This window comes from Nansenia antarctica (assembly GCF_963989245.1).
Source record: "Nansenia antarctica genome assembly, chromosome: 3".
Classification (NCBI taxonomy): Eukaryota; Metazoa; Chordata; class Actinopteri; order Argentiniformes; family Microstomatidae; genus Nansenia; species Nansenia antarctica.
The window spans coordinates 70586486-70597084 of NC_137688.1; the positions used below are offsets into that span (position 1 = coordinate 70586486).

Sequence of the window (10599 nt, forward strand, 5' to 3'; positions counted from 1 at the left end):
CCATGCCGATACTAGTATCGGTATCGGAACAACACTAGTTCATTCATTCATCCATGTCATGCCTGTCAGCTAGCAGCTAGCAGCCCAGCCAGGCTTTAGGGCTAGGTCTGTCAGCTAGCAGCCCAGCCAGGCCATGCAGAGGTCTGTCTCCATGCTGCCCACCTCCCTGCTGCTGGGTCAGGCTACATCAGTCACACACGGTGGCCAGACAACTCCACATCTAGGGGTATTAAACTACCCCACATCCAGATGACCAGTCCCCAGCCCCATGCTGCCCGGGGTGGTGACATGTGGAGGTGGCCAGCCCAGCACGGTGCCTCTGCGGCGGCTAGCTGTTAGCACACCACCATCCCCGGGGGTCCCACCTCTCTGCCACACTCAAGTACAACATGTTGCATTTTCATGCCATTAGGCAACTTGCTTCCTAGGGTTTCCTAGGATTAGAGATGCATTTGGACTTCTGGAGTACCTCCACTACTTTCAATGGGTTCTGAAGGTCTGAGAGCTTTCTACTTTCTACCCTGGGTAGTTAACCCTGGTTGTAACCTTGGGTTCAAATCTGAAGTGTGTGGGACCAAATCTGTAGATGTGGTGAGCTAATGAAGCTAATGAAGCTTGAGATGAGAAAAGGGCGCTTGTCTCTTTAAGGCCCAGGAGGGAGTTAGCGATTAGCGATGTTAGCTTAGCGCCAGTTTAACAGAAGTAACTTCACTTTTAACATGACTTCCCGTGGTCGTAGCGGGCTGGCTGACGGCTTAAAATGTGGCCACACGGTTCGCGCAGATTTATTTTTTGAATTTAAAAAAAATAAAAAAAAATAAATAATAATAAACTGTACTCGCACGTGTGCTCGTGAATTTATTTCTCTAGTCGCACAGATGTATTTTTAGTCGCAAATGCGAGTGAAATGGTCGCACTGTAGAGCCCTGAAACGCCACAGGTAATCATTTATTTCTAAATAAACAGGATTGTACATCTCGTAAATGTGACTCGCGCTCCTTATGGCAAGGCTGTGCTTGACGCTTCCATGGGGCACTCCGTTGGAATGGTGTACTCATAGCGGCATAATAGCGATTTTTTGGTTATGCTTGTTGTAAATAAAAGTTCTATGATGCATTGAAATGACATTAAACTAAGATAATACGATGGTTATCATCATTTTTCAAATCTTTATTAATAAGTAATTACAGAAAAAGTAAATGACATTTCTGTCATGGCTTCTGCATTTTGGCCTACGAGAGAGTCGGAATCATGTCGGAATCATGTGCTACCAATCACAGTGCTTACGGTCTGCGTAGGCACTGCCGCGTAGTTACATTTTTGGAGAGGTGCGCGTCAACCTACGGCGTAGCCTACGGCGTATTTTACGCAGAAGTATAAATTGGGCTTTACACACACAGCCTCACACACACAGCCTTACACACACAGCCTCACACACACAGCCTCACACACAGCCTCACACACAGCCTCACACACAGCCTCACACACACAGCCTCACACACACAGCCTCACACACACAGCCTTACACACACAGCCTCACACACACACAGCCTCACACACACAGCCTCTCACACAGCCTCACACACACAGCCTCACACAGCCTCACACACACAGCCTTACACACAGCCTCACACACAGCCTCACACACAGCCTCACACACAGCCTCACACACACAGCCTCACACACATAGCCTCACACACAGCCTTACACACACACACACACACACACACACACACACACACACACACACACACACAGCCTCACACACAGATTAGCTGCCTCCCTTGTCATTAGATCAGAACCCGAAATGCTTCCAAATTGCAGCAGTTGCTTTTTTTTAGGGACCAAACTTCTTTAAAAAGAATATATTCGTCAGTAAAAGATTGTGAAAGAGATTTAAGTCCCCCAAAGTATGCACACGATAGTGTAACAATGTTCTACAGCATAACTGAGGCTCTAGCTAGGCTCTTACAGGGTTCCCATGGGTCCTTGAAAACCTTGAAAGTTTGTGAATTTGAGAAAAAAAAAAGTTATTTTAAATAAAAGTTTTTGAAAATAGACATGGGTCATTGAAAGTGCATGAATTCCCCTCTCTCTCTCTCTCTCTCTCTCTCTCTCTCTCTCTCTCTCTCTCTCTCTCTCTCTCTCTCTCTCTCTCTCTCTCTCTCTCTCTCAAAAAATAAATAAATATACATATATTCAAAAAAAAATTACTAAATAAGTCTCTATTGCTTAACTTTACACATATTTCACAATATATTGTTTTGCTGTGCTGTGGTAGAGAAGGCAAGAGACCATCTATTGTTCACACATTCAAGCCTCTCTTTTTAATTGTTGTCTGTGAGCGGAGAGTTCCTATTATATTAATTCTCATCTAGATCTGTCTCAAACTATGCTGTGTTGGGTCCTTGAATTTGAGGGAATTGAGTCTAGAAAGTCCTTGAAAGGTGCTTGAATGTGATGTTTCAGAAGGTGTGGGAACCCTGACAAGTGTAAGATGGTAAATTTCTTAGGCTGCCACGTTCCCTCCCTGACCACCTGACGTTGGTCCTACAGGGTGAGACTTGAAACCATTGGCGGACTCGGGGGGGGGGGGGGCAGGGGCCCCTCCTGGTGCCCCCACGGTTGAAAAACGCCTGTCTTAAGTGCCCTTTTGAGTGTAAAAAATGCCCTTTTAAGTGGCGAAAATGAGAGGACGTGCCCTATTGGTGCCCCTCCAATGGTCTAAACTTGACCATGTGCCCCCACAGTTGAAAAACGTCGCACTAAAGTGCCCTTTTGAGTGGCAAAATTAGAGGATGTGCCTTATTGGCTGCCCTTCCAATGGTCTAAACGTGACCATGTGCACTGATGGGGTCCCATGTTGTGCAGTAGGTGCCCTTTTTTTTCTTTTTTCGCCCCTGCCCTTCAAACAGCCTGAGTCCACCACTGCCTTACAGGGTTCCCGCGCTGGTCTTAAAAAGCCTTAAAGTCTAAAATCCAGCAATCCGATGCATGAGTTATTACATTTCAGTTATTCAGTCTAAAAATTAGGTGCTAGGTCTTAAAAATGCTATCCTGCAAGGAAATCAGTCCAACCACATCTATTTACGCGGAAATTAATCAAGCTGGAACCAAAAAAATGCCAATTCGCTTCCTTTTTTGTCTGTATGGCAGTGAAATCCCTAATTTCATCACCTCGAGGATGACAAAAAGCTATCATATGGTGTCGCGAATAGGTCTAAAATTCTATTCAAAGAATAAGAAAGAACCTCTAAAAAGGTCTTAAATTGTAGCCTACTTGTTGAAACTTGTAGGAACCCTGGACTTAACGCTGAAGGCTTGTACCTCACTGTAAACATGCTAGCAGAGCTTGAATTCAGTTAGCATTACTTTGACTAGAGGAAGGATCAGGCCTGTGTCTCTGTGTCTCTGTGTGTCTGTGTCTGTGTTTCTGTGTTTGTGTGTCTGTGTTTCTGTGTTTCTGTGTGTCTGTATTTATGTGTGTCTGTGTGTCTGTGTGTCTGTGTGTCTGTCTGTCTGTGTCTCTGTGTTTCTGTGTGTCTGTGTTTCTGTGTGTCTGTGTCTCTGTGTGTCTGTGTGTCTGTCTGTGTGTCTGTGTGTCTGTGTGTCTGTGTGTCTGTCTGTCTGTCTGTGTTTCTGTGTCTCTGACACGTCCTTGGCAAACCTGTTCTCTGATTTACGACGCCACTTACCCCATGTGGTCGCCTTAGCAACACGACTCCTCTCTCTGTAGCGCGTCGCGTTGGTCTGCGGGCTAGCGCGCTAGCCTGTCAGAGGATGCGTGGAACCTCAAAACCCCCGCTTGGCCACATGTCGAGGTGTCCTCGGGCAAGACACCGAACCGCCAAATTGCTCCCAATGAGCGGACCGGCGCCTCGCATGGTAGCTTGCCGCCGTTGGTGTGTGAATGTGTGTGTGAATGTGTGTGTGAATGAGAGGCCGTTGTAAAGCACTTTGGTATGAGGCGCTATTTAAGTGTAGTCCAATTAGCATTTATTTACCATGTACCCACCAGCCCAGGAACATGTAGTCATGCTCAGGCCCGGGGCCATTGGCAGTCGTCGTGCTAGAAGAAGTTTTATTTTTATGTTTATTATGACACAGTCATAATAGAGAAACAGTACAGGGGGTAGTAGATGTCTCAGGAGGGACAGTACAGGGGGGTAGTAGATGTCTCAGGAGGGACAGTACAGGGGGGTAGTAGATGTCTCAGGAGGGACAGTACAGGGGGGTAGTAGATGTCTCAGGAGGGACAGTACAGGGGGGTAGTAGATGTCTCAGGAGGGACAGTACAGGGGGGTAGTAGATGTCTCAGGAGGGACAGTACAGGGGGGTAGTAGATGTCTCAGGAGGGACAGTACAGGGGGGTAGTAGATGTCTCAGGAGGGACAGTACAGGGAGGTAGTAGATGTCTCAGGAGGGACGGTACAGGGAGGTAGTAGATGTCTCAGGAGAAACAGTACAGGGGGGTAGTAGATGTCTCAGGAGGGACAGTACAGGGGGGTAGTAGATGTCTCAGGAGGGACGGTACAGGGAGGTAGTAGATGTAGGGATGCTCCGATTTATCGGCCACCGATTTAAATCGGCCGATTTCACTCCAAATGACTCGATCGGTGATCGGCAAAAATGGCCGATCGCAAAAAACGTTTTTTTTCTTTTTTCTTTTTTCCTTTCCTGGGGAAGACAGATAACTGAACAGAAAACATAGGAGGACGTAACAGTATGTAAACCATGAAGGCCACGTTTATGATGTCTTTTATACAGCCATATCGACTGACTTGGGCTTCAGGCCCTAACTGGGTGATAGGCCAGACTTTTACTATGCCATAAAAATGGGTCTGCGTTTGCTTGGTGCCTAATGGATCAAACCTTTTGTCGAAAAAGCTAAAAATATGTAGGCTATCCAGTCAGTAGGCCTACAGTTATGTATTAAAAAAAAAATCGGTATCGGTATCGGTTGATCTTGAGGAAAAAAATCGGTGATCGGTATCGGCCCCAAAAATCCAGATCGGAGCATCCCTAAGTAGATGTCTCAGGAGAAACGGTACAGGGAGGTAGTAGATGTCTCAGGAGAAACAGTACAGGGGGGTAGTAGATGTCTCAGGAGGGACAGTACAGGGGGTAGTAGATGTCTCAGGAGGGACAGTACAGGGGGTAGTAGATGTCTCAGGAGGGACAGTACAGGGGGGTAGTAGATGTCTCAGGAGGGACAGTACAGGGGGTAGTAGATGTCTCAGGAGGGACAGTACAGGGGGTTGTAGATGTCTGAGGAGAAACAGTACAGGGGGGTAGTAGATGTCTCAGGAGGGACAGTACAGGGGGGTAGTAGATGTCTCAGGAGGGACAGTAGTAGTATCACCTGGGGTGATGGGGCCTTTTCAGCCGCAGCCCCGTTCCTCTGGAACACCCTCCCAACATTTAAACAGGCCCTCAAAACCCACCTCTTCAAGCTCGCCTTCACCAGTTAACCCTCTCCCCCTCCCCTTCCCATGTGCCCCCAGCACTACCTCAATTAGGCCCCTATACTTTCTTTTATTTATTTATTTGTTTCTTTTTATTATTACTACTCAATCTTTTCAGTTTGTAAAGCGTCTTTGAGTGTCTAGAAAAGCGCTATATAAGTCTAATGTATTATTATCATCATCGTTATTATTATTATTATTATTATTATTATTATTATTATTATTATTATGATGATCATGATGATGATGATTATGTGTTTGGTGGTTGGGAGCTGGTTAACGGGGCCAGTGAGATCGGGGGTGACCGCTGTGGCCGGGGCGACCATTAACCACACTCTGGAAAGCATTACCCACCATGCACCAGATGTGTTCTCCTTCCAGACCTCTGAGTGTCTGAGCAGACGCTAGCAGCTAGCTCAATAACAGAGGAATGTGTCATTTCCTGGTGGTCATTATGAAGGAGGCAGCATGTTAGAGGCTAGGCTAGCCACAGCTGCTAAATCACACGCTGGCTGACTGGCTGGCTAGCTGGCTGACTGGCTGACTGGCTGGCTGACTGACTGACTGACTGGCTGGCTAGCTGGCTGACTGACTGACTGGCTGACTGGCTGGCTGACTGGCTGACTGGCTGCTGCAGTCAGGCCCTGTGTTTCATCTGAGGGTTAATTCAGCCTACTGCAGTCAGTCCTGAGTCCTCTCTCTCTCTGTCTCTCTCTCTCTCTCTCTGTGTCTCTCTCTTTCTCTTTGTCTCTCTCTCTCTCTCTGTCTCTCTCTGTTTCTCTCTCTCTCTCTCTGGCTCTCTGTCTCTCTGTCTCCCTCTCTCTCTCTGTCTCTCTCTGTCTCTCTCTCTCTGTTTCTGAGGGTTAGCCCTACTGCAGTAGAATCACTCCCCATGAAACCATCAGTGTAAAACACAGAACTACAGGATCCTACACACTGTGGGATTTTAGCGATCGTATAAGTTTATTGCAAAGCCACACTGTGCGACATGGAACTAATCATCTTGGGTACGACCATCAGTTTGATGCATGCACACAGTGTGACGAGACACAACCTTGAATCGTAGGCTAGGAGGGAGTGTATAACATGCTGTATAAAACACAGAACTGAAACAATCGTTAGCATCGCTAGCATTACACAGAAAGAGAACACTGGGCGCTAAGGTGGCGTAGCGGGTTAAGCGTCGACCACGTAACCATCGCAGGGTTCCCGGTTCGATTCCCGGCCGCGGACATGTCCTGCATGTGTCATCCCTTCTCTCTCGCTGTCACCCATCCTTCCTGTCAATCTCTACTGTCTCTATCCTCCTCTCTCTCTCACCCATCCTTCCTGTCAATCTCTACTGTCTCTATCCTCTCTCTCTCTCACCCATCCTTCCTGTCAATCTCTACTGTCTCTATCCTCTCTCTCTCTCACCCATCCTTCCTGTCAATCTCTACTGTCTCTATCCTCCTCTCTCTCTCTCTCACCCATCCTTCCTGTCAATCTCTACTGTCTCTATCCTCCTCTCTCTCTCACCCATCCTTCCTGTCAATCTCTACTGTCTCTATCCTGCATGTCATCCCTTCTCTCTCTCTCTCTCTCACCCATCCTTCCTGTCAAACTCTACTGTCTATATCCTGCATGTCATCCCTTCTCTCTCTCTCTCTCTCTCTCTCTCTCTCACCCATCCTTCCTGTCATATCTCTACTTACTGTCTATCAATAAAAACAAAAATATGAGTGGGACTTTCTTTAACAAGAAAGAGAAATCTCTATGATACGACCGACCAGCTGATATCGCCACGGTAACCTTCGTAGCGCGACCGACCGGCCGAGTTAGAATATTCTGGCCTGACTTACCGACCTCCCGGTGTCTTACCCTGGTGTTCACCATGTCCTACACGGCCCCCGCGGGGCTATTAATACCCCCCTGCCCCCCCCCTGTCCCCCCCCCAGATGGGTTCTCCTGCTGAGGGAGGGTGACATCCAGGGGGTCCGGGGGACCTGTCACCACGTCTGCAGGGGTGGGGGAGGGGGGGGGGGTGGGGGTCTGCTACAGCTGCTCAACGCAGACGGACATGTTGGAGGGGGTCTGCTACAGCTGCTCAACGCAGACGGACATGTTGGAGATGGCCTGTTAACACTGTCTCTCTCTCTCTCTCTCTCTCTCTCTCTCTCTCTCTCTCTCTCTCTCTCTCTCTCTCACACTCTCTGTCTCTGTCTGTCTGTCTCTCTCTGTCTCTCTCTCTTCCCTCTCTCCCCCTCCCCCCCCTCTCCTCTCTCCAGGTGTGTTGGTTGTGGGCGGAGCCGGCATCATTGCGTCTGAGTGGACCTGCCGTGACAGCCCTGAGGGGGGGCGGGGGCCGGCGGGGGGGGCGCGGCGGGCGGAGGATGAGGAGGAGGAGGAGGAGGGGGGGGGTGGCGGCGAGGCCCTGGGGGCCGGGGGGGACCGGGGGCTGGACGGGGACCCTGAGGGGGTGTGGAGCCCCGACATCGAACAGAGCTTCCACGAGGCGCTGGCCATCTACCCTCCCTGCGGCCGGAGGAAGATCATCCTGTCTGACGAGGGCAAGATGTATGGTGAGTACACACTCCTGTACAGACACACACTCACCTGGACACACACACACCTAGACACACACACACACTAAGATGTATGGTGAGTACACACACACACACACACACACACACACACACACACACACACACACACACTAAGATGTATGGTGAGGACACACTCCTGTACAGACACACACACACCTAGACACACACCTAGACACACACACACACACACACTAAGATGTATGGTGAGGACACACTCCTGTACAGACACACACACACCTAGACACACACCTGGGTCACACAATGGGGCGGCTGTGGCGCAGGAAGTAGAGTCGCCGTCTAATGATCACAAGGTTGGCAGATCAGCGGTTCGAATCCCGGCTGGCCACATGTCGAAGTGTCCTTGGGCAAGACACTGAACCCCAAAATTGCTCCCAATGAGCAGGCCGGCGCCTTGCATGGTAGCTTGCCGCCATTGGTGTGTGAATGTGTGTGTGAATGGGTGAATGAGAGGCCGTTGTAAAGCGCTTTGGAATAAGGCGCTATATAAGTCAGTCCATTTACCATTTTACCATTTACACCTAGACACACACACACACACTAAGATGTATGGTGAGTACACACACACATACACACACACACACACACACACACACACACACACACTAAGATGTATGGTGAGTACACACACACACACACACACCTAGACACAGGGTGAATCCCAATTCACCCCTCCGGCTCCGTTTTCACCCCTTCGGCTCCGTTTTGCGAGTTCACGTGTAGGGGTAGTGGCGTCCCATTTAATTTTACATTTAGGGGTAGGGCTAGGGTTATCCATGGCTCCATTTGGAGAAAATCTGGACGCACGTTCCATTCAGAGCCATGAGACTCCCTTCCGGCATGCATTGCGAATCAGGGGGAATTTAAAGGAGCTACTGGAGATGATTACTTCAGAAATGTGCAAATTAAAAAGATGGTTTGACATAAACTAATTATCATTAAACCTAAGCAAAACTAACTACATGTTATTTGGTAATTATAAAATGAATACTCAAGTACAGATACAGGTAGATGGTGTGGACATTGAAAGAGTTCATGAAAATAAGTTTCTTGGTGTGATAATTGATGATAGAATAAGCTGGTCATCTCATATAAAAAATGTCTGAAATAAACTGTCAAGAAGAATTTCAGTACTGAGTAAGGCAAGACACGTTCTGGACCATAAATCACTCCACACTCTCTACTGTTCACTGCTTTTACCATATTTAAATTATTGTGCAGAGGTTTGGGGCAATACTTATAAATGTAGACTACAATCACTATTAATATTGCAAAAAAGAGCCATAAGGTTAATTCATAATTCCGGTTATAGAGATCACACAAATTCATTATTCTTAAAATCAAAAACATTAAAATTCACGGATCTGGTCCACCTTCTAACAGCACAAATAATGTATAAAGAAAATAACAACCTACTCCCTGGGAATATTCCCAATTTTTTTTTTTATAGAGATGGGAGTTATAATTTGAGGGGGGAGTTACATTTAAAACATATTTATGTACGTACAACGTTTTTGAGTGAAGCTGTGGAACGGATTGAGTGTGGAGCTAAAGCGGTGTCCAAGCATGACCCAGTTCAAAAAGCGGTATAAAAACATGGTTTTCACCAGGTACGAGGAGGAAGAAGGGCTTTGATAGTCACCAGGTGTTTTCACAGATTATTTGTTTATTTACATTATCTGTTTTCTATTGTTGGTAAATATGTAAATACGTAAATACATTTGATTTAATTAAAAAAATATTATATTAATATTGAAGTTAACTGCAGATTATTAATTATTAATTTCTGAGTATTGGAGAAGGGGTAGGATTAAATAATCTTATGCTTCTTCCTACTCCTTTTCGGACATGTTAAGTAAATAGTGTTTTTTGTTTTGTTTTGTTTTTTCTTGTTTTTTAGTTTTTTGTTGTTATAACTATTTCTTTTTTCACATGTTCGAAATAAAGCTTTCATTCATTCATTCATTCATCTACAGAAATGTTATTTTCGCTCTCGTAAATACGGAAGCTAGCCTGAAATGTCATTTACTTTTTCTGTAATTACTTGTAATTAAAGACGTGAACAATTATGATAACCATCTTATTATCTTAGTTTAATGTCATTTCAATGCATTATAGACCTTTTCTTTACAACAAGCATAACAAAAAAATGCAGAGGTTATGCTGCTTAACATAGAAAGTTCCACAGTCCAGCGCGCTCGGGACAGCGGGCAGGACACCGGAGCCAGCTGGACACCGGAGCACTCATATCTGCGCGTTTGTCACAGGCTGACAGTCACCGTGTTCCGCTGCCCTGACGTCAGTCCCATGGAAGTGTCAAGCACAGCCTTCCCCATAGAAATACATCGGTGCGCGATTTACATTTCAGAGTAATGAAAGTTCAACTGTTGTCCTATATCAGTGCAGACCAGCAGCATAGGAGCACAGGTTTCATACAGGTTAGAGCTTATTCTGTCATGGTCTGATAATGAGGCATTGTTCTTTTTTATTTTATGACTTGTTTGATCAATTGATAGCGTTCAAGTTAATTC

The 10599-nt window shown here is 46.6% G+C and overlaps 1 protein-coding gene across 1 annotated transcript in view; it reads left to right on the plus strand.

Moving 5' to 3' along the window:
* Nucleotides 1-6453: 6453 nt before the first annotated feature.
* Nucleotides 6454-10599, plus strand: part of LOC308154336 (transcriptional enhancer factor TEF-5-like) — a gene marked incomplete at its 5' end in the record, with an annotated part of 34143 nt that continues 29997 nt past the window's right edge. The window contains 3 exons of the mRNA XM_080527499.1: nucleotides 6454-6527; nucleotides 7403-7578; nucleotides 7733-8026. Of these exons, the coding sequence (XP_080383625.1) occupies nucleotides 6454-6527; nucleotides 7403-7578; nucleotides 7733-8026 (544 nt within the window). The remainder of the gene's footprint in view (nucleotides 6528-7402; nucleotides 7579-7732; nucleotides 8027-10599) is intronic.